A 27,378-nucleotide genomic window follows, 5' to 3' on the forward strand; every position below is an offset into this window, starting at 1 on the left:
TTTCAAGTTTAAAACTTAGAATTTGGAATGGTCCAATAAACATTATAGTTCATAGATGTTGATAATTATAATAAAACTTAAATCAAAATCAAATTAATACTAATGCAAAAAGAAAATCAATTCAACACTAAGAATGACAATAATATTGAATATTTGTTCTTTAGTTTTACTTTGGTTTAAACAATTAAAATACATAATCTAATTTTAATTTTCCTTAAATATTTAGTAATGTAACTAATACTTATTAAACTTATTTTAGCATGATTTAGTACTTTTAAATTATGATCTTTTTCATTATGACTTTGCAATATTTATTTAATATGATGATTTCTTTATTATTTTTTATTGAATATTTTTGTGTCATCAGTACTCATCTCATATTTTGTGTTATTTTTTTTTAAGAAACACCTTAGATAATTGTATTTTGGTTGGACTAAAGAAATATTTGGAGCACAAGTTAATTATATGTTTGTATGCAAACTTTACCGAAAAAATCCAAAAAAAAAAAAATCCGAGGTTTATTAGTTTGGTTTGATTTATAAATTTAAAAATTCGACACAATGGTTTGGTTTGGTATTTGAAAAATCCGAACCAACCCGAGGTTGAAAAACCCGAAAAAATCCAAATTTTATTAGTTTGGTTTGGTTTATTAAAATTTTTACACAAATGGTTTGGTTTGATATTCGAAAAATCCGAACCAACCCGGTCATGTACACTCCTAGTGGATGGATCGATATTCCTCTATTCTTACTCAGAAATTTTGAGTTTTTTTTCGTAGAGTAGAAACAATTCAGTTGAAAGTGTCGCCATTAAAAATATATCTTACAATGCATAAATTCAAATTTAATCAAACTTTAATGTTGATATCGAATATCGAAAAATAAAAAAGTAACAAAGCTTTTTCATTTTATCGATTCATATATAATTTCTTAATAGTATTCGATCAGTGTATAGTGTATACTCTTATGTTACAAAAATGACTCAAATTTATCCTTTTCGCTCTTTTAGACTTCGGAAAAAATCTTTCTTTGTTAATATATTGTTTCTTCTACGCATCTTCGTAAACTCTATCCATTTTAACCAAAATAACATGTCAACTTACCACATCAACCTCTTCTATCTTTTATCACTAGCAAAGTCATCAACAACTTTTAACATATGCCATTACTATTATTTTAAGATCCAAGTAATTAGCATGGGATGATTAGACAACTAAGATATGAACTATGAGTTTATTTATTTATTTTAAATAAAATAAAATAAAATAAAAGAGGTGATGCTGATTTATCTTTAAGGACACATGCAATGAATGAAGAAGAGAAGACAAAACATGTTGCTTGCTTACTTGGACCAGCTTGGGCATGGGCTATTGACTTCAATAATAATATAATTAATTCATTGACTTTGAAGAGGAGATTAATTGCATGTTTTTAATATACAGCTATAGGAATGACAATGGAGCGGAGCGAACAGAATTGATTAAGTCTTCTTTTGTTAAAGTATTGCCTTGCTTGATTTTGTACAACTCCGTTTAACTGTTTGCCTCGTATAGATTCAGGTTCGCTTTGTCCAATTAGCCTCTTTACATTTTTTTTTGTTATTTAAATCTAGATCCACTCTAATACCTGTCATGTTTCATTTAATATTTAAAATAAATTTTTTGATCCGTTCTGCTCCAATTGACATCCCTAAATAGTTATAGTCTATTTAATTCTTGATAATTTTTAAATTATGATGCCCAAATCTAGCATAATACGACCTTGTGTATGTCTATGGTTATTACTTGTTAATTATTGGATTGAGTCATGAAGCTAGGCTATCCACGTTTACTAATTACGTACGTACGTAGTACTTATAATATAGTCCAATATATCATATTTTGGTCGATTATATTAATATATAGAATTGGTACCAACTAGGAGTTAATAAGATGTAAATTCAGAATATATAGTTTAGCGGTTCATACAAAGATCACATCAAAAGTTAATAATACAGTAATAATAGAGTTTACAGTCACATATTTATATATTTAGTAATTTATTATTAATAATATATAGAGAGGGCCGGGGAGGTTTGAAGTAAAAAAAAACTAGTGTATTTTCGTGATCTCGTAGGTTATGCTCTAAATCCATTACTGGAACTGGAATTAATATCTAATAATTTATTTTTCTTTTTATTTTATTTTTATTTATCACTTTTAGCATAGTAAGAGAAAATCATTTTCTCCTTTATTTTACCTTAGTATTAATTAGTTATTCTTCAAATTATGTCAAGCCCTAATTAAGAATAAACATCAAATAATATGGGTATTATGACAAAATATTCATGTCAATCAATATGATCTTAAGAGGTGTGCAAAGTTAAAATTGAACAAATTTAAAGTGAACAAAGAGAGTATAAATGAAGAGGATAAATATCGAGTATGAGTGAATTTTACCATCTGTACTCGATCATCTAGATAATTTTAATTGGTAACAAATCACGAATAATTAAAATAGAGTATTTCATACATATATTTTTAGTTAGGACGATAAGTAGTATTTTGAAGCAGAGTAAGCTATGTATGATTTATACTTAAATCAAGTTTGAAATAACGATCGTCTATCTGTTAATCTTGATCGTTCATCCTCTATATCTCTCTATCTACGATCATATCCTTGTTACACCAAATTATCCTTATGGTTAAAATTCTCTTAGTTACAATATGGGACGTAGAAGGCACACGATTTGACAACCATAAATGAAATTAATAAATTAGTTGGGGATGACCTAATTAATATTTTACTATTATTAATTGAAAATACGATGACATTTTAGATTCATTGTATACAACACTACTCACCTGCTGTTATATCATGGAAAAGTCTAATGAACAGTTAAGTTAATCTCATTAATTAACAAACAACTTATTTTTCATGCTTAGGTGTGCTTAATTATATAAGTCTTTAATTAATCAATCTGTCTAATACCTTAAATATGCATTAACGGACTTAATTTGAGGAAGGATTCAAAATTATGACCAGGTCGCTAGCTAGTTATGAAGGGTAAAACCGTAAAAGTTTATCCTCACGCTGTGTTTATACAATCATCATGTCACGATCCAGACCGTCGTGATTGGCACCCACACTAACCCTCCGGTGGGAGAACCATTACTTCAACCCAACTAAGCAACTTAACGAAAAACTAGGCATTTAAAGATACGGAAGCAGGTTTAAATGTAGAAATTATAGAGTTCCCATAAACTCCAAAGGTTTAAATAAACTAGCCAAACTAATGCGGAAGAACAACCCCTAGAACCTGAAAGTCATTGTACCAAAATATCTAAAGTGCAAATCTAAGAAAAGGGGGCGCAACCCCGAAACTAAACAAACACCCTAAACAAATAGTCTGAGTCCAAAAGGAGTGGACTAAAACATAGAGAACTCATGACAACCTGGAAGAACTGGCTCACCCTTGAATTCAAATCGATCACTGGTCTTCTAAACGAGGTATGTCAATAGCCGCTTGAAGATACCCTGTACTCAACAAAGAAAGAGCAAGTGCAGTATCAGTACACAACCACAGTGTACTGGTAGGATCACGCGGCTATCCTACTAAGTGCAACATACATAAGCCATTACAACATAATAATAACATGCATACACCGAACATATACAATATCAACATCATTTACGAACAACGTACAATTTCACAATTCTCAAGATATGCAGTTATGTCAAGTCAATGACCCTCTCATGGAACTCACACCCAAACTGTTAGTGTACCAGTATGTAGTACCTGTTCCAAGTTAGTGTGTCGGATCGTGACACCCGTTCCAATGTTTATGTCGGTACGTGGCAATCGATCCTAGTTAGTGTGTCGGAACACTACACCCGATCCATTCAACAAGCCACAATCACAATCACAATCACAAGTATATTCTCATAATCATACAATTAATTCATGATTCATGGCATTCAATTATCCGTTTATTCTCATTTACGATTAGTGTGATCAATAATGTACTATTCGCATACATCCATGTATCATAATGAAGCAAGAACAAACATATATCACACAACATGAAATCACAGTCATCATCTATCTCGAACAAAGCTTGAATCCCCTAAGAAACTTGATTCTTCCCTTTTCAGATTCTTTCCACTTGTTCTTGGTCTACAAACAATCAATATAACACGAGAATAATAAATTATGTCTAATTACCCGGATTAAAATCAACACTATCAACTCTAGATCAACCTCATGATCCCAATATCCAAATTAGGGTTTTTCCCCACCATCCAAACAATTCTAAAACCCTTCCCCAACAGTAATCACCCAAGAAACTAAGTTCTACGGATCGAAAAATGGATTCGGGGAGTGGAAACCTTACCTTTAGCCTCAAGAATGGTGGAAAACTGTAAAAAAAACACATGGGGTCGTTCCTTAGCTCTCCAAGTCGAAAAGTGCTGAATAAAACATTTTTGGGGTTTATTTCCAACTTAAATCGCGATTGTCCCGCCACAGCGGACCTCATCCCGTTTAGCGGCCCCGCCCTGGCGGGAATAATAGCGCCCTAGCGGCTTGCACGGAACAGAGAGCTAATTTAAGAATTCCAAACCCCTATTTCATAACACAGCTTCAACCCACGACACTGAGAAACTATCCGTTCACTCTAAGATCAGTTTCGGGAGTTCTACTCGCCCGAATTCAATTCCGTGAAGTTGCATGGTTTCCTTAAAGTCTTAGATATCTATCTATTCATGTGATCAAAATCATAGTTAGATCTCCCATTTGTTACCAGATTTCCCTAGAACTCACTGACTCTGATTTCGTCCAAATCTGGACTAGGTTGGAAAACTTCAAGTTACTACCAAAAAGTTTTCCGGCCCAAAAATTTTCTCCGTTGGCTTTTTCGTAGATGAAATCAGGTCGTTACACATCAACATATTCAATGTAATTTCATTAGTGAAATCTATGGAAACGTAATGTGTATGCAGCCTTACTGCTACTATGTGAAGATAGAGATAGATTGTTTTTGAAAGACATTTTATCAAGTAAAGCGTATAAAAAAAATAAGTACGTAAAACAAATATAGGATAAAAAAAAGTCACGCTGAAAAGAATAAAGAAGAGGAAAGTAACAACAACAACAAATATCACGATATGACTAAATTAAATTTTCTTTGATATAAGTATGATTTGATGATTTTTTGATATTTTCTCATGTACAAGTCACAATATAAATCGTATCGGACAACTAAACACATTTTGTTTATTATGTGAAGAGTTTGATCGATATCACTAAATTATAATTCTTGATAGTTGATACATTGTAATTAAGTTAGCTTATGCTACTAGAGAAATTGTTGCATATTAACGGATTATATATATTGGTGGTACTTTTTATTAGATGGTAGATTAAATAGATTACTTGTTTATAACTTGAATTTTATTATTATGAATTAAGTTCGCTTCAATCTTACAACTTTGTCACCCTCTATTTTTTATTTTTTATTTTGCACTCAAACTCTAACTAATCATTTTTTTCTCTCACACTTCTTGCTTGATTTTAAAAAAAAAAATTATTACTCACCACTTAGAATTTTCTTATCGGTAAGTAATGATAACCTACGAAATTACAACTCTTACACTTAATTTTTCTTGCACTCATATTCTAGTGACTCTTTGTTATCTCTTATTTTTACCTGATCACTCACTATTTACTTTCTTATTTGAGTACATATATATCTCAAATGAACTACATATATATTTATAGTTGGTAATAATGAAAAAATCTAGCTAAGGATATTTGTTACTTCATACTAGAATATTTCTCTAATTACTCATTTTTATAATGACCCATTTTTTAGAATAATTCTAGACTTCATTATTTTCTAAAACACTCATTTTATAGATCTGATCTTGATCTTTTAGTTCCAATCCCTACAATTCTTGAATATTGTAAATTCTTTAATGTAATATTTTGAATATAAGTTGGTAATGCCTTCTCAACAAAAACAACCCTAACGATCATTAGGTGTGAGACGTTAACCAGGGTCCCTATAGAACTACAATTTCCTATGCTATAGGTAGCTAGAATGAATATTTGTTTTCGTCAATTTTGTATTTGTTTGAGCTTTTCTCCCTTCATTTAGATTTCAGACTCCATTTGAGGTGTCCTAACTTTCAATTGAATACTTGAAATGGTGAATGTACTTTTCTATGGTCATACTTCAACCACTTATCCTTTCTCCACCTATTTTTTCTTCAACACCCTGCTATAAAATTAAGTTTTATTAATTAAATCAATCTAGAATTCAATTTTATCAGGCGTTTTATATTTATTATACTCAAGGTATTGGTCCTTCTTCTAAATTTTGAATATTTTTGAAAAATTTAAAACATCTCTAGACAAGTCAAGGGGAACAAAGGACTCAAATTTAAGTATATAGACAAAATTGGGGCAGATCTAGGACAGTACTGGAATTTTAGACTGGTCCACAAAAGGTTGAAAATTGAAATTGTGTATAGAGCTAAAGGGGGCCACAAATGGAAAGAAAAAGACTAGTTCCTTTGGGAACCAAAAAGCCTTCCTATTTAAACGATATTTTTCCATTCTTAATCAGATATCTTTCGAGTACTTAATAGATTTTACGTCACATAACGAATACTGAATCTTGTTGTTTAATTTGACGTGTATGCTAACTCAATGTTCAATTTATGCATGGATCGATTTCATCTTTAATGAGACATACGTAGCATGAATCTGAATTAGTTTAATGAGTGGGTACATAAATACCAAAAAAAAGAAATAAGTCTCTTTGTTTGACCCACACCAATTCAAGTCAACACTTGTGTTTTTGCATGGAAATTGATAAAGGAACCAGTCTAGATATAAGACTTACCTAATTAATTAAAATCGTTTAAATTAATACAATCAACTAACACTGTTTTGCCATGTTTTTTCCCTATATATAAGTACATTGTTTCTACCATAAAAATTCATCAAATTAACACCCTTTTCCCTCTTCAAATTCCTTCTTCAAGTTACCAATTTTTATTTTTATTTTTTGAAATATTTCATATATTATAATGTGTCCAACAATGAATATTTTGGCAACTGAAAAAATTAAGGAAAATTATGAGGAAAAAATTGAGTGTAGATATCAAAAAGGAGTTAGGCATTTATGTGAAAGTGGGATTACTAAAATTCCAAGAAAATATATATTGCCAATTTCAGATAGGCCTTTAATTGTGAAAACAGAAGAAAATATTGAAGAAAATCTCAACTTGCCTATTATTGATTTTGCTCAATTGCAAGGCCCCAATAGATCTCAAGTTCTCAAATCACTTGCCAAAGCTTGTGAAGAATATGGATTTTTTCAGGTAACATTTGAACTTTGTAAACTAATCCCTTTAACCACTTCTTTTTTTTCGATAACCGTGATATCTGAGACAGCTTACACGTACCTGAACTAATTTCACGAGTACCTTGTTATCTCCAAAATCAACATAAGTATCGAGTAACTCTGTCCACCGAAATTTAAACAGATGAGAAGAAATCACTTTGTGATATCTCAATCCACTTTATTGACCACGAGGACTCAATTCTTTTATATTTCTCATTACTAAAAGGGTTCACATTTTCTTCCTTTTTCTCCTTGGCTTTTTGCAACCTTCTTCAGATACATTTTAAATTCTTAAACTTATACATACACATATGCATAGTTCGAGCCAAAAGTAATGAACTCAATTGAACTCACATACATCGAAATAAGATCTTGCTTCACTCTTGTGTTGCAGTGTACGTATTGAAAATAGTCTTTCATTCTTAACCAGATATTTCGTGTTAGTAGCACTAAAATATCTCATAGTGAAACTTGTATGATACGAATTTAAATTAGTCAGAGCAGTAGATTCTGACTTCTTTGTTGTCTTGATGCAGTTGGTGAATCATGGTATTCATAGTGACACAATTCAACACATAATTGAAGTTGGCAAAAAATTCTTTGAACTTCCCTTTGAAGAAAGAGCAAAATACATGTCTATTGATATGCAAGCACCAGTAAGAGTTGGCACAAGTTTTAATCAAAATAAAGATGGAGTATTTTGTTGGAGGGATTTTCTTAAACTTAGTTGCCATTCTTTGTCAAGTGATTTGCTCTCACTTTGGCCCTCTTCTCCAGCAGATCTCAGGTGATAATTATTTTAATATTATAAAATAATAATAATTAAAAAAAACAAAGTCAACTTTTATAATAAGATCTCTACTTGCTTTATTAAATATCATAACTTACAAATTCAATTAGATTGCTTACTTAATCATTTCAAAAGTCAACTACTTTACCTGTTTCATTTCATGTGACATTGTATTTTAATAATTTCCAAAAGTCAAATATTTAAGTATTATTGAAACTTTAATTATTATAATACTATATTTATGTAGTTTTTAAGTATATAAATTTCTTCAGAAAAAGTAAATTGACATGGAAAATTAATTAAATTCTTTAACATAAATAGTCACTATCTCAATCGCTTAAACTAAAAATAGCCAAAGGACGTAACGTATAATATGTGTATAATTAGTGTATAATATATGTATATTGTTTATGATTTTTTTTCTAATAGTTACTTTTTTGATTGATGAATAGGGAGGCAGCTTCAAACTACTCAAATCAAGCAAAATTCTTGTACCAATTGCTAGTTGGAGCAATTCTTGAAAGTTTGGGATTAGTGAATAATGAAAACAATAATGATAGTCAAAATTTGAAAGAGTTTGAGGATGGGAGCCAACTTTTAGTGTTGAATTGTTATCCTTCTTGTCCAGAGCCAGATTTAACACTTGGAATGCCACCACATTCAGATTATGGCTTACTTACACTTTTACTACAAGATGAAGTGAAAGGTTTACAAATACAACATCAAGGAAAATGGTTGACTGTTGAGCCTATTCCAAACTCCTTTGTTGTCAATGTTGGAGACCATCTTGAGGTCAGTTCCGTTTCATTTCATTTGACACTGTTACTATTTTTGGGGAGTCGAACAACTTTTTTGTTCAAAAATAAAATTCATTTATCTTTTAACTTTTACATAGGAAGCGCTTTTTAAAAACAACGTTCACTAACCACTTTTGAGAATACGGAAACTTCGGGTCATTTCTCAATTACAAGGGCTGAAAAGTGATTATTTCTCAATTTAATTCCCCCCTCTAATAAAACCGTACTTGACACAAATTTGGATTAGTCTGATTTCGATATGGTACCAGAAACCGAGTGAAAAACCAGAAAAAAATCTCTAAATTATTATAATTTATGTGTTTCTCAAAATATTATCTAACTTTTTTCCCTATCAATTTTACAGATTTTCAGCAATGGGAGGTACAAAAGTGTGCTACATAGGGTACTTGTAAATTCATCAAAATCAAGAATCTCAGTTGCTTCACTACATAGTTTGCCTTATAACTCCAAAATTCAGCCTTCTCCAAAGCTCATCAATGAATCAAACCCTAAACTCTACAAGGATACTGATTTTGCTACTTTTCTTGAATATATTTCATCATGTGAACATAAGAGCAAGAGTTTCTTGGAATCTAGAAAGTTGGTTAATTAATCAGATCACGAGTTCGAGCCCTGAAAATAGAGTCACATGCTTTACCCTATAAACAAAGACTTCTCGACAGGAATCTGAATTAGTCAAGTACCAATATATCAGAGATTATAATTTTGTCTATGTTATTAGTTGTAGTGATTGTTAATTATCCCAAATTAGAAAATAAGTTAATTATTTGCAAAAAGGAGCATAGGCAACCATATTATTGTAATTCTTTCGAGCTGAAGAATAAGAATATTGTATTGCTTAAAAGATAATTATAGTTTTCATGTGTATTTAACGGTTGTATTTAAAATTTCATTTTTTTTATTTTTAAGTTTTAGTTGCATAGTCCACTATTTTCTTAGAATAAAGTTCAAAAACTCGATATACAACATTATATACCTGGCATACAAAGTTTTGATGTTTTTTCCAACATGTTTAAGTATACAAATATTATACACAACTAAGCTTTAAAATAAAAATACTGATTTTTGTAACATAGGGAAACCATTGGACATCTATTTTAAGCAAAAAATAAAATAAAATTGAGGTTGTCTCTCAATCTTGACCCTAGATTTTCAATGTGTTTTTTTCTCGTGAGTATCGCTACATCTCATACGAATCCTTTTTTTTATCAGTTAGTAATATAAGACTTTGTTCGCACATTCAATCCCCNCCCCCCCCCCACCCCCCTTAAAACTAAGTACCATATAACTCATCACGAACTAAGTTCTATATAATTCATCATCTTATGAGTTTTTTTGAAGATTAATTATATTGTTCATCCATATGAGGCTGAGGTAGTAAATCAGCCCTTACACAAGTAAAGGTGTGTCATCATTAGTCCATCATCTTCATACTCGTCTTATCCAACATGAATTTAGCATTGATTATATGCAATTTTGTACTAGTTACAATATTGAATTTTGTTCACACACTCAATATTACGTCCAAATATTAATATTTTGGCTAAAAATATCCTCTTCATTAATCACCTAGCTTTAAAATACCCTCTAACAAGCCAAATAACTCAAACGCATTACCCTTTAGGTTCTACTAAAAATTACTTCAAAATATAAGAAGAAATAAAAGGTCAATTTTACCATTGAACTATTTGAAATAGGACAGTTTCTTTTTCTTATTCTTTTATTTTGACCTAATTTGAAAAATTCAAAATATTTTTGCCCTTTTCCCTTGGATTTAATTGGAAATTATTGGAATAGATTATTCAACTTATATATATATATTATAATGTGGACGCAGGGACCTAAAGTCCCAAATTTGTTCTTTTTAGTACTAGATTGACAATTGAAGTGTGAAGTTAGTGTAATTAATTGACCTTTAATTAACAAACATAATACAATTCACATATCACTAGAGTCAATCATTTGGGCTAGGGCCTACGTGTACAACTCTAATGATGTGTACAGTACGAAGGAAGTCATTTTCTCTTTTGATATAAAATATTATAACAATAATAACATATATTTATATAATTTTATGAATGGAATCTAAAAATAGTAGTGTGTGTTCGTGTACGTAATTTTATTCCTACTTTAAGTAGATAAAGATGTTGTGTTTTATAGACTCTCGGCTCAAGTAAAGTACATAATTATGTAATTATACTGAAAACAATGAATGAGAGAACGATATCAATGTCAAGTGATATGATAACCAAAGTCAAGAAGACAATAAAATCGAAGAATAAAATAGTATGTGAGAGTAATAAAACCAATATTGATAAGAAAACTAGACAATATCCAATTACTTTTACAGACCTTCTATCATAATTCTTGAACTCCAAATCTTCCTATCTAAAATCATGTCCACGATAAGCTGCAAGTGTATCATAACTTATCTAATCATCTTTCTTTATCTTTAATACCTCTCCTCATATAAACTGTAATCAATTTTCCACAACTCTTAAAACACATGTAAACGTAGCTCATAGGACGTAGTTTTACTTTGTAAGATGTAACCTTGTAGGGCTAAATCAAAATTATAATAATTATGGGTTCGACAGAATTTTAGTAATTTAATTAGACTTTTTTTTTTTGAAATAGAGTGCTGGGGCCGTTTATTAAATGGGCTAAGAAATTTAATTAGACTCAAATATAGTTAAAAACATATATAAACTATTATTTTTTTTGTAAGCTTCGTACATATAACTATCCGTTATTTTATTTTATTTTGCTACTTAAACTATCACCATCTATACATTTAAACATACCTCAACAATCAGTTGTTTACTTTCCCTATCTGAATAATCACTATCATTCAAGTACAGACGCGGACCCACCCTATAAAGGTGTGGGTGCACATGCATCCGTTAACTTCAGAAAGAATTATGTGTATATCTATCTTGAGAAAGTGACAGAAATTAGAATATAATTAAAGTGCATCCATGATGAGTATAAGAATGATGTTGTGCTACTGGTACATGTGTCAAAGGTACCGCCTGCGAGACTTGAGTTCGAATCAAGCTAGACCCCTATTTTCATTGTTTTTATTTTAAGTTTATCTTAAAGCTCGTATTTGAGCTAAGGCAATATTAGTACATTTAAAGTCTTTAAATTCTGGATTCGCCTCTACCATTTTTATGATCATTTTCAAAACATCAAATCCATTTAAAGCCTATATATATTTGCTATATGGTGAATTTTTCCACTTTAGTTTACGGCACAATCTGGTTGGCCATAATTCAAAGTCCATATAAATATCTACATCCTATGTATCGACTCATTGACAACTGACCAAAGAAATAAAGTCACCTTCTATTATTAAATTTCTGGTCTCCCATAATATAATAATAATAAAGATCTAGAAGAAAATAAAAAGTATTTCCCCAAATTTCAACTGCAGACATTTTACGACAAAGAAAAAAAAAGATACTATTAAATTAATGTCAATGAATGGTGTGTTTGTTAGGGAGAAAAATATTTCTTTTGAAATAATTTCAATTTTCTTATGTTGATTAATCAAATTATTTCATTCGAGGAAAAAAAATCTAATAAATAAACAAATGACTATCTTAATAAAAAATAAAAAATACTAAGTGTGTTAATATAACTTTTAATAAATGACATTTCACGCTAATTATCTCCTACTCCTTCATCTAGACCATTTTGCCCCCTTGCCCTCCCAAGACCCGGATTGTACCGGCGAATTTCATAATATTTGTTTAGATTATATATAAATATTTTTCTCAACTTTATTTATGGTCTATTTAACTCATTTACCATATTTACTTTTTTTGTGTTTAATAGAAGATATTATTAATATTTTAACCAATGGTAGCATTCTAAGATATTTAATGTATTTTCATGATTAGTAAAAACAACTCTGAGCTGATTTAATTTGCTTTCTCTAAAGCTGTGGTTCATGTATATATACAACAATTTTAGACAATTAATTAATAACTTGCCATCATTAGCAATATGTAAGTGTAAAAGTGTACCATCCACAAGGTAATGATAAGATCTGTATATGTTCTACCTTTTTTAAATCTCACGTTCGAAATTTCACTCACTATGTTATTATTGTTGAGTGTCATCTCTTATCAAATAAAGTTTTACCTATATACATCCTTTCAATATTATTTTTGTTGTTGTAGGTTCTAGAAAGTAACAAAATGGACTAGTAAATATATATACATTCTTAAATATATTTCTAAGCAGTTTTGATCTAGTAAATTTGTTAAAAGTGAGCATTTTTAATATTCGTCAAATATTTAATAAATTATGTTTGTTTCAATTTTATGGAAACTACGGAATTTTTTTTGCGAGAACTCATATTTAGAGGTACAATTTTTATAGTTTCTACTATTTTTGTTCTACTTTTGATATCTAGTACAATATTTTGTGTTGCGATTTTTATGAAAAATCTTAAATTCTTTTTTCACAGTCCCCCTCAAATCAAATAGATAGAATTTATTCAATTTTATAGAAATTAATCAAAAGTGCTTACTTGTAATAACTAACTAGAAGACTAAAATTGCTTATGAATATACTTATTAAATATAACTACTTTAAACCTAACCCCATAGATAAAGGACCATGTTTGCTTAATAGGTTTGGTCCATGTTGAGTTTGAATCAATTAGGTGGTGGTTGATCCCATTTCAATGAAATTAATGTAAAAGTATTCAAGTCTTTAGAACCGACATTTCTAGTTATCATGAGAACTAGGTACCATATGGGTAGGACGTAGTCTTGGAGCAATAATAAAGTTGTCTTTGTGTGATTTATAGATTACGGATTCGAGTCGTGAAAGCAGTCACTAATATTGACATTAGGATAGACTGTCTACATCATACTCCTTTGGATGTATGCCCTTCCCTAAATCCTGCTAGCATGAAATACTTTATGCTTCGAGTTATATATCCTAAATGATACATAATTCATAAACGGATAAGGGTCTGAAAAATACCTCAACTTTGGTCGAATTTGTTGTTGCGATACTAAACTTTCATGAGGACCTATTACCTCCCTAGACTATTTAATACCGTATTTTAAACATATATATCAGCCCACGTGGACATAAAAAATAATGCAAAATTATAAATAATAATGTGTTCACGTGGGCACATATATACCTTTAAAATACACTATTAAATAGTTTATGGGGTAAAAAATACGGTATTAAATAGTCTAAGGAGGTAATAGGTCCTTATGAAAGTTTAGTATCGCAACAACAAATCCGACCAAAGTTGGGGTATTTTTCAGACCGTTATCCTATTCATAAACTCAAAATGTTAGCTCTATATAATCTCGCCGCATTAATTGGTGAAACATGGCCTCTTTCTTCTTCTTTTTTTTGGTTATCTTTGTGTGGTCTATAGATTATGAATTCGAGCTGTGAAAACAATCACTAATATTGACATTTAGATGGATTGTCTACGTCATACTACTCCTCCTTGGAATGTGGCCCTTCCCCAATCCTGTTAACATGCGATACTTTATGCTCTCCGAGTTATCCTTAATTGATAGAGCTCATAAACTAAAAATGTTAGCTCTATATATATAATCTCGGCGCAACGGTCAATCTTAATTAGTAAAACATGGCCTTCTTTCTTTCTTTCTTTTTTGATTTTCCGCCAAGTATTCGATATTCACATTGGAGTCCGATTAAATTCAAATTTGTATTTTTTGTTTTTGTTTCCCACTCAATGTCCGGTATTCACATTAGATTCTGACTAAATCCGGATTCACGCCGAAAAATCCTATATTGGGGTAAAACTCTCTCTAACAAAAGCGACTTTGTATCAAGGAGACTCAGCCCGAGACCTTTAATTAAAAATGAAGGAATACTTACCACTCCACCACACCCCTTGTCGGTGAAACATGGCCTGTTTTGTTGTATGTGGTCCGAGTTCTATCCAAATATGTCCTAGACAGAAGGATACAATGACAGGGATGTTGTAGTTATTGTTAACTACAATCCTAAATTTAAAGTTAGATCAAACGTTTGAGTAGTTTTATTCTTTAAAGTGAGATTTTTTTTCTATCGAATTTGAATAAATCAGATTTTAAAATAAATACGGGTTAATTTATATAGATTTATTAAATTTACGCTTTTTTCTATTCAAAAAATGCATTTCAAACATTAAAGTCATAAAACTAGTTTTTACAACGATAAAATAACTTAACTAAATGCCACGTGAGAAAAACTTTTTTTTAAGAAAGTCAAATTTTCATATCTATATTTTATCTTTTACAGTAATTTTCTCACGTGGCATGTAACAGTGACAAATTGATATTCTGGCGATGACGTGTCATTTTCAAGCCAGAAATTTGATTTTTGAGTGATTTGTATTTTTTGTTTGGATAAGTAAAATATCTATTTGGAATATGGATTGACTTTTTTTTTTTTATCCCTCCGTAGAAGCTTCCACCCCTTTTGCTCCTTTGGTGACTCGAACTCGCAATCTTCAGGTTGAAAGTGAGGGGTGTTTACCATCCGAGCAACTCCCTCTCATCGAATATGGATTGACTTTTCATTTTTTATTTTTGAGTTATTTTATTATCTTTGTTTAAAATCAAGTGTTTATAGCACTTTTTAAAGTTATTCGAATACTGCAAAAGTATTTAAAAGTTACTTTAACTTAAAAGTTACTGTTACAAGAACTCAATTTTATGAATTTAGTATTACAATTGGTTAATTCAAATACTTGTTGTACAGTTACTGAATTTTAGAGGTTTAGATCTCAAATCATAAATATGAATAATAAAAGATTTAGTAGATAGCACTGTTTACTACAAATTTCAAAAGAAACAGGAAATAAATTGCCATCACAAAAAAATATGAAAAAACATGAATATTTTATTGATAAATAATATCGGTACAAATCTGTTCTTTCAAATCATTCTTTTCTCATAAGATTTATCCATGACTTCACCCTTGTTTTTTCTCTCGTAAAATAGATTCAAGGGTTGTAGTGGCGTATTTTTCAAATTAAGAATGATTTGAATTTCTTTGTGATTCGAGGGCCGTTAGTGGCATATATTCAAACTTGAATGGTTTGAATTTAATCTCTTTATGAATATTCCTTTTACATAGGCATAAATAGAATTTAAGATTAGAATAAGTCTCCAAGAATTCCAATTAAAATCAAATACATTTTATAGAGTCCTTCTAGAATTGAACACGTCAATTTTTAATGTCTACAAACACTGCTCTAAAATAAGCATTTCACAAATACGAATCTAAATTAATCGGACTTCAATACCTATACGGTACACAGAATTGAGAAGAAACAAAGAGTACCCCAGCAACTTTTACTGTTTATGAAAAAACATGTGCCACCCAGTGAAAACAAAAAAGGAAGAAGAAAACTTTATACAACAAAAAAAGGAATCTGCACTGCAGTAAAGGACAATTAGCTCACACAAAATTTGCAACCAACTCCAATATTGAAAAAAAATAGCGAATATAGCTAAACTCACCACTAGTGCGCTCTAGCTAGCTACACACACAAATTCAGTTATCCACTCCATTTTCACTTTCACTTTTTCTATATAGCACAACTTCCCCTCTCTCTCTCTCTCCATCTCCATTGATATTTTCAAGCTCTAGCTATCTGCATTTTGCATAATTATTACTCTGAGATGATGATCAGAGATAAAATTTTGAAATTGCATCACCGGCACAAGTCGTCGTCTTCTTTTTCGGAGAAATCAGGACATCGATTTGACTTCTCCTTCTCCAACCTACAAGCTCGACAGGTCTATCTCTATCTATCTATCTCTCTCTGTTTGTATTTTGAGTATTTCGAAGTATAATTTACAGCTTAATAGTACGAATACGAATTATAGAACTGTGTATTATGTTGTTCGATTGGTTTACTATTTAGATGCCTGATAGAGTTTGGAATTTTTTGAATAAACTGAGTTTTTCAAACAAATTTATCAATGTGCGTGTATTAGGAGTAACTCGAGGTATAATTTACAGTTTAAGTACGGATTATTGAATGTGCAATTAGCTCATGAAACTGATTTTTTCCTGCTGTTTAATTGGTTTATTACTAGTTACATGCCTGATATAGTCGATAGAGTTGGGTAATTCTGCAATAATCTGTGTTTTCAAGCAAATTAATTAATGTGTGTGTGAGAGAGAGAGACTGGTATTGTGACTGTGAGTATCTCGAGGTATAATTTACAGCTTAAGTACGGATTATAGAATGTGCAATTAGCTCTTCATACTGATTATTTCTTCTTCTGTTTTCTGCTTTTTTTTTAATTGGTTAGCTATTTACAATTGGTTAGCTATTTACAAGCTTTTATAAGTTTTGAAGCAAATAAATCAATGTCATTCTGTGTGTGTCTCTATATGTGTGTTTTGAGTATCTCGAAGTATAATTTACAGCTTAATATGAATTTTAGAACGTGCAATTAGCTCTTTGATACTGATTTTTCCTGCTGTTTAATTGATTTACTGTTTACGCACCTGGTAGAGTTGGGAATTTCTAAGATAATTTGTGATTTTTAGAAGAACAAAAAAGTTGAAGCAATTAAATCAATGCTGTGTGATATATTTGGATTGTTCTTATTCGTGTTTGATTCTGTGTGTAAGTTACCGTTTCAGCTAAATGTTATTTTGGCAGAGTGTGTTGATAAAGGAGAGCATAAGTGCATGTGCAGTTTATTGTAATACTTTTTCTGTAGCATGTGTTCTTATTTGGACATATCTGTTGGATAGGCTGGAATTTATCTTCTTCTGCAATATTTTATTGTACAAGTTTTTTGTTATTGTTCCAAGTCACGGAGAGCTATTAGATAGGCATAACTTTGTTGATTCATCGAAATTATACTGGAAACTTTTACTGAAAAGTGAACCAAAACTTATGATATTCCAAATAGGGGAATTGACCACTTTGCATTCCTTATTGCGGGTTTCACAAGTATTAAAATAATACGAAAGGGGCTTTTCCAAAATTTAGAGGGGTCACTGGATATGACCAATTTGTGGGTCTGACACTGAATGTTGTGGTATTTAACATGGGAAATAGGGAGATGAGTGTAAGTTATAGCTATCCGTGCCTACTTATGCAATAAAAATGATCAAAATAACTGCAAGACTATAGTTGGACTAGAGTGAGATGTTAAGCAAACTTCTGAATATGACAAATCTAATTTCAAAACAACAATCAGCAAACTATTAGCTGCATACAACCAGGCGGCTGAACTAGTCGAAGTAGGTCAATCTACTAATGAAACATTCAATTGCCTTTGTTCAGCAGTTGATTCTTGAAGATGAGTAAGCACTAACAGAGGTTCTGAGTGGCAGTTATGTGATGTATCATATATGCATGGGCTGTGAACCTGGTTGTCCGTTGTCCATTAGTTTCTTTTTTTCCCTAGTCGCGGTAAATGTGAAAATGAAATTTGTTAAAAGCCATTTGCTGCCTGCTACTGGCTGCTGCCATGCAAACATCTGAGGCATTTTTTCTCCTAAATTACATGAAAAAAGGATTACGGTTCTCTTCATAGTTGGCAGGAGGCAGAGAAAGAAACACCAGAAAAACATATTTTCTTGGAAACAATGGAATGGCAAATGGTCCAGAATTGATGTAACCAGTCTGTTACTCTGGTATTACTAGTAATAAACGATTGAACTAGGAACCACGTTGCAGTATAAGCCATACGTACAATGGTATGAATAAATGACACATACGGAGGTGCACGGAAGAGTTAGTACCTGAATTCAAAAGTGCAAAACAGAAAAATAGATCATAATAGCTTTAATTGACAGTACACAAGGAAATATATTTAAATAACACATAAATATTTCAGGGATATAATAATGTTGGACAATGTAGGAAATGAATAACTCATAAAGGAAACAGCCTTAAAAAAATTTAGGTCAAATTAGTACCATATACACCGTCTTGTCTCGTCTTACATATTCGCTTATTAACTGCTATAGACTCTATTTTCCTCTTGGATTTTCACTTCTTGCCTCATCTCTTGCTGAGGTTCTGTCGGAAACAGCCTGTCTACCTCGGAGGTAAGGACTGTGTACACTCTTCCCTCCCCACATTCAACTTGTGGGATTACACTGGATATGTTGTTGTTACCTCATTAAATGTTTCAAAAGATCCAATCGTTTTCTTGTAAATTTGTAATGTTTAACATGGTGAATTTCTTACCCTGCTTTCAGTATTTGTGACTGAACAGATACTCTTAAGATAATGACTAGCTACCAAATCCTTTTCTCAAACTGCTTATATCTATGGAACATTTTTTCTGATGTCTATATTTCTTTTACTTGTTAGATAGAATTCAAAGACTAATCATCTAACATTGACGTCTCAATGGCCTCGCTATCATCATCTTGACTGAAAATTTACGTCCAATTTCAGTTTATCAGACTTTCTATGGGTTTGCTTCCCTCAGGTACCTAAAGGATGGGACAAACTTTCCCTCTCTCTTATCTCTGTGGAAACAGGGAAAACAGTCAGCAAATCAGGGAAAGCCTCAGTACGAAATGGTAATTGCAAATGGACAGAAACATGGTCACAGTCCATGTGGATTACCCCAGATGATATTTCAAACAACCAAGAACAATTCCCTCTTAAGTTTATTGTAACAATGGTCAGACACCTTCCTATATTTCTATCTGTTGAAGTTATCGGTTCAATAAGCTTTAAGCTTACTGAATTTACTATACTTGGCTCTTAGTTTTCATGTTTATAACGTTATCAGTTTTCTGTTTCAGGGATCTGCAAGATCTAGCATTCTCGGAGAGGCTTCTGTAAATCTTGCTCGCTTCAGGGATGCAAAAGCTTTTACTCCAGTTTCCTTACCTTTGAAAAAATGTAACCATGGCACAGTTCTACAAGTGAGACCTCTTCTAATACTTTCAAGTTTGATGTTTGCACTTTAAAATGCAAAACATTATCTAGTATATCCTATGATTACCATTTCTTTCCTTCATGTTAATTCAACATGTTCAGGAATTACTCTTTGTAGACCCACCATATCATATTTCTCCAAGATTCTATGCTTCTTTTGCAATAAACAAGTTCATCTTCCGTAACTCAAGTGCAAAGAAACTTCATTTTTGTTCTTTTCTGTTGCTTTACCTGGAACAAATAACCTAATTTTCTAACGAATGAATCAATCACTTCTATTAATGTGAGCTTAGATGACGAACTCTGTGTATCAACTAGCTTCTCAGATCTTAGTAATCCCCTTTAGAAAGATTTTCTTTTCATTTGTGCTCAATAATTCTCAAGTTTTAGGTTTGCTTCTCAGTAATAGAATTTAATTTATTTTCCGTTCAATAGTATCCATGTAATTCTACAAGTTATATACTGAAAGAATACTTGTTTTGTCATCTTACTTTGCTCATAAGAATTTGAGAGCCACATAACTTTGCATGCTTGTATGGTATTTTTACTTACTTTTTAATGTGAAACTGAATATGTTTTTAGAATTAGGGATTTCATATTAAATATGTGAAAATTAAAGAAAGCAATAGAATGGAACAAAGTTGATTTACTTGAATAAAAAATTTCCAGCTTTAACTTCTTTCATCTCAAATGCAATAAATTACTCATAATTTGGAGCATCTTAATGTTGATCCCATCCTGAATGCCTGAGGTCCTTGTTGAAGATTTTCAGCCAATTCCCTTAGGTTCTTGGCCTATATTTCATTCAGGAACATGTTACCTAAAGCACACCTGCGTACACCTACTATTACTGATTCAATTTCTTATGTTTCTGCAGCTGGAGATCAAGTGTCTGACATCAATCAGGTTTGTCACTAGAACACAACAACTTCTTCCTTAGTTTTCAACATTTCTGCTTCTTCTTTTTTTCTCTATCCATAGTAAAAAGAATCAGTTTAAAATCGTAGGGATAATGAATCCAAAGACATGCCCTTCTATGCTGAAGAAGAGAACATGGAATACAATAACATGGAAATGAAATCAGAGGTATCTAACTATCTAGTCAGAAAGCTTTATGCATCTGTTGATATACATTAGGATATTATATGAGAAAAATCTTGTTTTTGAACTAATATCCAAATATTTGATTATTCACCCAATTAGAACTAGTATTGTACTTAAAGTTTGGATATCCATTTTCGCTTTTTAGTTCACAATTAAAATGCAAATAATAGAATACTAGGCCTTACATGGAAAATGATTAATAGAATTATAGATTTATATGTCCCGTCTTCATTTTCATTGTTGGCCAAGTTTGAGTTTTGATCTAACGCTTTCAGTCGGTAGTCAATCTAGAACCATCCAGATAAAAAAGTCCATAATTATTATATTTAGAAGGCTGGAAAGTGGCTGCAATATTGCCTGGATCTCATTCTTGAATGCAGCTTTAGTAGTTTAGACATGGTGTGGGACATGGACACAGACAGACATACAGACTGCAAATTTTTAAAATTAAGGGACATTACAAGAAAGCCAAGTAACTATAAAATCATAGATATAGACCAAACAACTTGAATAACTGAAATCACCGGATGCATATATAGGCTCAAATATCAGAAGTTGAAGTATATTTCTCATTATTATCAACGCATGTCATCTCTCAGAGATCTTATTTTACTAGTATCAATGGTGCATTTATTTTGTTACTTTATCTTCTCTAGCTTCCTCTAGAATTTAAGCTAGATTATGCTATCCCAACAGGAAACAAGCCTCCCACGGCTGAGTTCATATCATAGCTTTGCCTCTACAGAGGATTCATTGGGCAGAGAAAGCTTTTCATCCCAAAGTGACTCAAATAGGCATGGTAACCTCATAATTGGTAGACAAGAATCAATTGATTCCAGGAGTAGTGCATCCTGTGGTTCTTACTCTTTTTGTGAATCACCCAAATCGTACAACTCTCCCTATAATTTAATGATCTCAGGATCAGGAAAGAATGCTCAAAATCAAAAAGATGATTTCAAACAGTTCTCACATGATAACACGACATCAGTGCAACTTTCTGCTTCCTCTAGAAACTCCTTACAAGCCAAAGATACTACCAGTAAAGAACTAATTGCAGAGGCCATGATGTGGGAACAAAATGCTCAAAGCTTAAAGACTGACTTGGAAATGTCAAGGAAGGAGTTTGCTGATCAGTCACAGCAGATAGAAAACCTTAAGATGGAGCTTTGTTCATTGGGTACAGAACGTGATGGATCGATGCAAGAAATCAAACACCTTGAGATCCTTTTACAAGAATCCATGGAAAAGGAAAAATCAACTGAGAGTTTAATGCTCAGAGTCAGAGATATGGATAGTGTTGAAAAGATTTTAAAAGAGGAACTTAGGATTCAAAAAGAATCAAATGACGATATGTCTTTCCAGCTAAGTAAAACTCAAGAATCAAATATTCAACTAGTCTCTATTCTGCAGGAGATGGAAGAAACTGTTGAAAAGCAGAAATTGGAGATTAAGAACCTTTTAGAAGTAAAGTCGAATTCTGAGAACCAACAGAACCTAGAGGACAAGCTTCAACAGTTGCAAGAATCACAGAAAAATCTGGAAAACACCACTCTCCATCTGGAGAAAATCATCAGGGAGAAAACTCATGAGATTGAACTTGAACGAGATCACAGGACTCAGGCTCTTATAGATTGTGAAGAAAAATGGAAAAATAGGTCAAGAGAACAAGAAGAGGAAATTACTTATTTGAAGGCAGAGTTATCCAGACTTTTAAGTGCCGAGGACTCCAAGACAAGTGAGATCAAAGCTGAAGCTGACTGTGATCTGATCAAGGAAAATGAGACTCTCAAGGAAAGACTCCAGGAACTTGAGAGAGATTGCAAGGAGCTGACCGAAGAAAATCTGGAACTTCTGTACAAACTGAAATCAAAGGGAACTTCCTCTATCAGTGATCCCATTTTAAGATCATCTTCCGTTGACCATCAACTAAGTCAACAATCACCTAGTGGTTCTGAAAGTAAGCAGAAAACCTGTGATCAGGAAGAAAACTTAGCTCTGGAGTTTCACTCACAAGTTAGGGACAATGCTTTGAGGCCAAATGCTGAAATCAACTCATGTTGCGTTGAAGTACAAGAACAAGATCAGAGAACTGAGGTTGCTGCAATGCCATCAGAATGTCAGCAGGAAGGAGATTGTCAAGATCGTTTCACTCATAAAAATGTACCCATAATATTTCAGAGTTCCGAGTCAGGACATATTGAAGATATCTATACCCTACTCAACACATTATGTAAGTATCTAGCATGTTTCTCGTGCAACAGGGTACAAGACAAAATGTCCTCCTTTCACTTATAAACACTGAGTTTTAAAATGCTATATGTAATTTAGATTTTTGTGAATGTACAGGTCATCCCGCTAAAGACGAGCAAGCTAATGCAGTGTTGAAAAATTTCCAGTTATTGAGGTGCAGGTTGGCTCTATATCTTGATGGTAGTCAACATATTGAGGATGAACCCAAAACAACATTAAAGGATGCATGTGAAGTTCAAGATGAGGAAAAGGATGACCTTCCAAAGGAAAATACTCCTTGTTCTTGCTGTGAAAGGCTTGAGGATTTAAATAAGGTGCTAGAGGGCAAGATTCAAAATTTAAGTAGTGATAGTTTAGCTAAGAACTCGGAGATACTGGAGCTGAAGACAAAATGTTTGAAAAAGGATGTAGAGATCGAAGCGCTAAGGCATCAACAGACTGATTTGAGTACTCAAATCTCTGATCTCCAGATGAGTAAATGTCTGATGGAGGAGAGAATGGAAAACATGCAACAAGAACTTAGTGCCACCTCCAATTCTTTAAACATTTCCACAAATGGTTTGATGTTTCTTGATCAATGTATTTGTGGAAGTGTCTCTAAAATGACGTACGAAATGAAATCATTAGAGCTAGAGAGTGATAAGTATGAGTTAGAACTTAATTTGCATGAATTAGAGAAAGAAAATGTAGATCTGTCAGAACGAGTATCAGGATTGGAAGCTCAACTAAGGCATTTGACTGATGCAATGGAATTCAATCGTTTGGAACTGCAGAATTCTGGTAATCGTGTTGTGAGCCTTGAGAGCAAGATTAGAAAATTAGAACATCAAAAGGAGTCACAAAAGCTCGATATGAAAGAACAGTTGATGGAGATGCAAAAGCGATGGTTAGATGCTCAAGAAGAGTGCGAGTATCTGAAGAAAGTAAATCCAAAGCTCCAAGCAACAACAGAAAGTCTTATGGAAGAGTGTTGTTTGCTTCAAAACTTGAATGCAGAACTAAGGCAACAAAAATTAAAATTACATGTGAGCCATAATGTTTTGGAAGCAGAATTGAGGAAATCTCAGCATTCTTTCTCCACCTGTTTGAAAAGGATAGAGTCTTTAGAAGCTAACTTTTCTTCAGTGATGGAAGAGATTGAATCAAAAGAGAAGATCCTTAAGTTCAAACTTGACGATCTCCACCTACAAACTAAAGAGCATGGAGAGAAATTTCTTGTAGAAGGGTGCACTCTGCATGAAATGTCTCCGGAGAACATAGTTGAAGTCGAAAAGTTTCAAGAACAGGTACAATCCCTGATGATAGAGATGTCAGATCTTATGAGTGAACTTGGTACTTCCAAAGCCAAGGAGGGAACTTTGGCAGCTAATTGTGATAAGCTACTGAGGATGATGGAACATCTTGTATCCAGTGAAGCAAAGCTTAAATGCACCATTAATGAGCTTGAGTCAAAACTACTGTCTTCTGAATGTCAAATGCTGCAAATGGCTGAAGAGAATTCTAGCCTAAAGATTCAACTGCATACATTACCATTACTTCAGGAGGAAGTTTTGTCTCTTAAAGAAGCACTATCTGGGATGAAGTTTGAAAGTGAGAGAACACAAGTTACACTGCTGTTGAAATATGGAGATTGTGAAGAGTTGAAGGAAGAGAAGGCATCATTACTTCAGGAAATCACCTGCATGCAGAAGGAAGTGGCGGAAGCAGAAAAATGCAAATACAAGACAATTGCACTAGAGGAGAAAGTTCTGAGGCTGGAAGGAGACTTAACAGCAAAAGAAGTAATGTGTACGAAAGTTTCCGAGCTGAAAAATGAGCTTTGCCAGCTTAGAAGAGCAAATAGCCAACTTCTGTGGCAAATAAAATCCCTTCAATTCGAGAAAGAGAACTGCTTGAAGCAAGTCACATCCCTCGAGGAAAAATTGTCGAAAAAACGACCACACAACCAAAGAGAGGATGATGATACCATTCCTACTCTAGATGAGCTGAAGTTTTCAGAGGTCAACCATGCCACTTCTCTTATATATAACTTGTAATCAATTATACAGTAGGCAATGAATCTGATTTTTGTTTAGTTTTCTGAAAAAACAGGTAGAGGAAGAGAACTTCAGCAAGCATCAGCATGAGATAATTACTCAATCTCTTCAATCAGATAAATACTTGAAAGTTCAGAAGATTCAAGGCAACTCTCAACAGGTATGTCGTACTAAAACTATTCTCATTCCTTTGTGTTCCTCAGTGTGTAAATATTTACTGATCACTTTCATTTCAGGGAAAATATAATTAATATAATTTCCTACTCTTTATTAACCTCATGGCATTCCCCCATATTTATTAGGATGGAAACAAAGAAAGCAATTACTACAGAGATCTTCAAGGGACTCTTGCCAAAAGTGTATCAGTGAACCAATTTCCAGGCGATACAGTAGCTCAGACTTTAGACAGCAATTATATCCATGAATCCCATCTAATTAGGTGAGCCAATATAAAAAATAATTGTTTTGTTTCCTGAGCTTTTTTTGTGTTTCTCATGATGTTTCTGTCTTATGATCTTACTCCGCTACTGGTAAAATCCATCTAGTCTGATTATTCTTTAGAAAAATGTTAACCAATTATAGCTACAAATCGGCATTATCAACTGGAAACTGGTTTAGCTACCAGTTGAGTTGACAATCCTAAACAATACCTTTCTAAGGATAGAATAAGAGTATCATTGGCGGAGCCAGTTCTACTTACGTGTTAACCAGAACCCAATAACCTTTGGCCCAGACTTGTAATTTTGTTTGAAATCCACTTAATATGTATAAATAGTTTATCTAGAACCCAATAAGCTACCTTTTGTAGAATCTACAATTTATAACTCAAAATTGTAGCTTCACTTCTGAAAAGTATATATATTGGTCAAGGAAATCTCCTCTACTGTAGATTCGGAACTACTTATCTCCATTATCGACTAAAAGTATGTATGATCAACTTACTTTTGTAATCTAATTAATCCACGTCTTTATATCTTCAGTTTGCCATCCAAAGGAAGAGACAATAATGTGCAGAAAGTATCTCAGCTTGAATCTGAGCTACAAGAAATTCGTGACCGGTACCTGAACATAAGTCTTAAATATGCAGAAGTGGAGGATCAGCGCGAGCAACTCGTAATGACTTTAAAAGCCATACATGATCAGAAGACAGCTACAGGATACCGTAGCCTTTCCTCTTTCTGGTAAACTGGTGCTGATATGTGACAATTTTTCTCCGGTACGCTATTTTCATACACAGCTCATTCAATGAAAGAATTGTAGAAATAAAATGTTGAAATAGTATTGGGGTCATTTTCGTTGAACAGACCCCAGTATACGATAATTTAAAAATGTGACAATCGCCAATAGAGTAGCAAATGTATAGGTAGTTTGTGATCCTCTTTGGTGAAGGAGTCATTTAGCAGAGTACAAGAGGTTCATTTCTGCCATTGTTGTACATGATTGGTCTAGGTAATTATTCAGATGCATCCTACAAATTAAGCAATAAATTTTTAATGTAAATTTTTTTTTCCTTCTTTCCTTTTTCTTATAAATATTTTTCTTTATTCTAAATTCTGCTTTTCTCATCTTGGTTATAATTTCTAGTTTACTTTCCCAGAAGGGATCATTTAGTAGCTGCTTAGAATTATGCATGTATTAGTTATGCTGGTATTAGTTATTCTATCTTCTACTCCGCATAAGATAATACATAAATTCTCTCATAACTTATACTTAAATTAGTTATGCTGGTTCCAAAATTGCAAAACAAATGTCGTATAAATTTTATACATTAATTAATACAGGAAGTTATTTCTTTACTATCAAACGACCCTTAACTGCACTGAGGTCACAAAGAAAGACAAAAAGAACCAGTCTAATATGTTCCGGTTTAATAGTTCGAAACGATTTTGTAATTTATGCTATTGAAGATTATGTTTTACGTTATGTGGTCCTGATCTGTTAATTTTTTTTAAAAAAAGAAGTACTTTATGCTATTGGATTGTACATTCGTTTAACAATTATTTGAATTTCAATAATGGTTTAATCAATAAAAAAAAAAAAATTGAATCGTAATGAAAAAATTGGGG

At 32.3% G+C, this 27,378-nt stretch overlaps 2 protein-coding genes across 3 annotated transcripts; both read left to right on the forward strand.

Annotated features, from left to right (window-relative positions):
* The first annotated feature begins 7,004 nt into the window (after positions 1–7,004).
* On the forward strand, positions 7,005–9,865 carry LOC125844483 (probable 2-oxoglutarate-dependent dioxygenase SLC1). The gene is made up of 4 exons (XM_049523791.1): positions 7,005–7,367; positions 7,927–8,177; positions 8,633–8,972; positions 9,342–9,865. The coding sequence occupies exons 1-4, from the start codon at positions 7,074–7,076 to the stop codon at positions 9,588–9,590; spliced, it is 1,134 nt and encodes a 377-aa protein (XP_049379748.1). The 5' UTR covers positions 7,005–7,073; the 3' UTR covers positions 9,591–9,865.
* A 6,745-nt stretch (positions 9,866–16,610) lies between these two features.
* LOC125845440 (uncharacterized) lies at positions 16,611–26,803 on the forward strand. Of its 2 annotated transcripts, XM_049524944.1 has the most exons (10): positions 16,611–16,794; positions 19,465–19,662; positions 19,787–19,909; positions 20,800–20,828; positions 20,930–21,008; positions 21,723–23,256; positions 23,373–25,276; positions 25,368–25,472; positions 25,615–25,751; positions 26,293–26,803. In XM_049524944.1, the coding sequence occupies exons 1-10, from the start codon at positions 16,678–16,680 to the stop codon at positions 26,495–26,497; spliced, it is 4,431 nt and encodes a 1,476-aa protein (XP_049380901.1). In that variant the 5' UTR covers positions 16,611–16,677; the 3' UTR covers positions 26,498–26,803. The 2 variants fall into 2 exon arrangements, with proteins under 2 accessions (XP_049380901.1, XP_049380902.1); XM_049524945.1 differs by lacking the exons at positions 16,611–16,794; positions 19,465–19,662 and having other exon boundaries at positions 19,786–19,909; positions 20,917–21,008.
* Positions 26,804–27,378: the final 575 nt, after the last annotated feature.

Source organism: Solanum stenotomum, chromosome 11 (genome assembly GCF_019186545.1).
Source record: "Solanum stenotomum isolate F172 chromosome 11, ASM1918654v1, whole genome shotgun sequence".
NCBI classification, from domain to species: Eukaryota; Viridiplantae; Streptophyta; class Magnoliopsida; order Solanales; family Solanaceae; genus Solanum; species Solanum stenotomum.

Bases quoted from the DNA above. Each gene is read 5' to 3' on its own strand.
- LOC125845440 (XM_049524944.1), top strand. From the start codon at position 16,678: ATGATGATCAGAGATAAAATTTTGAAATTGCATCACCGGCACAAGTCG. The intron at 19,663-19,786 runs GTCAGACACCTT...TTTCTGTTTCAG, and splicing joins TTAAGTTTATTGTAACAATG to GGATCTGCAAGATCTAGCAT. The intron at 21,009-21,722 runs GTATCTAACTAT...CTATCCCAACAG, and splicing joins ACATGGAAATGAAATCAGAG to GAAACAAGCCTCCCACGGCT.
- LOC125844483 (XM_049523791.1), top strand. From the start codon at position 7,074: ATGTGTCCAACAATGAATATTTTGGCAACTGAAAAAATTAAGGAAAAT. The intron at 7,368-7,926 runs GTAACATTTGAA...GTCTTGATGCAG, and splicing joins AAGAATATGGATTTTTTCAG to TTGGTGAATCATGGTATTCA. The intron at 8,178-8,632 runs GTGATAATTATT...ATTGATGAATAG, and splicing joins TCTTCTCCAGCAGATCTCAG to GGAGGCAGCTTCAAACTACT.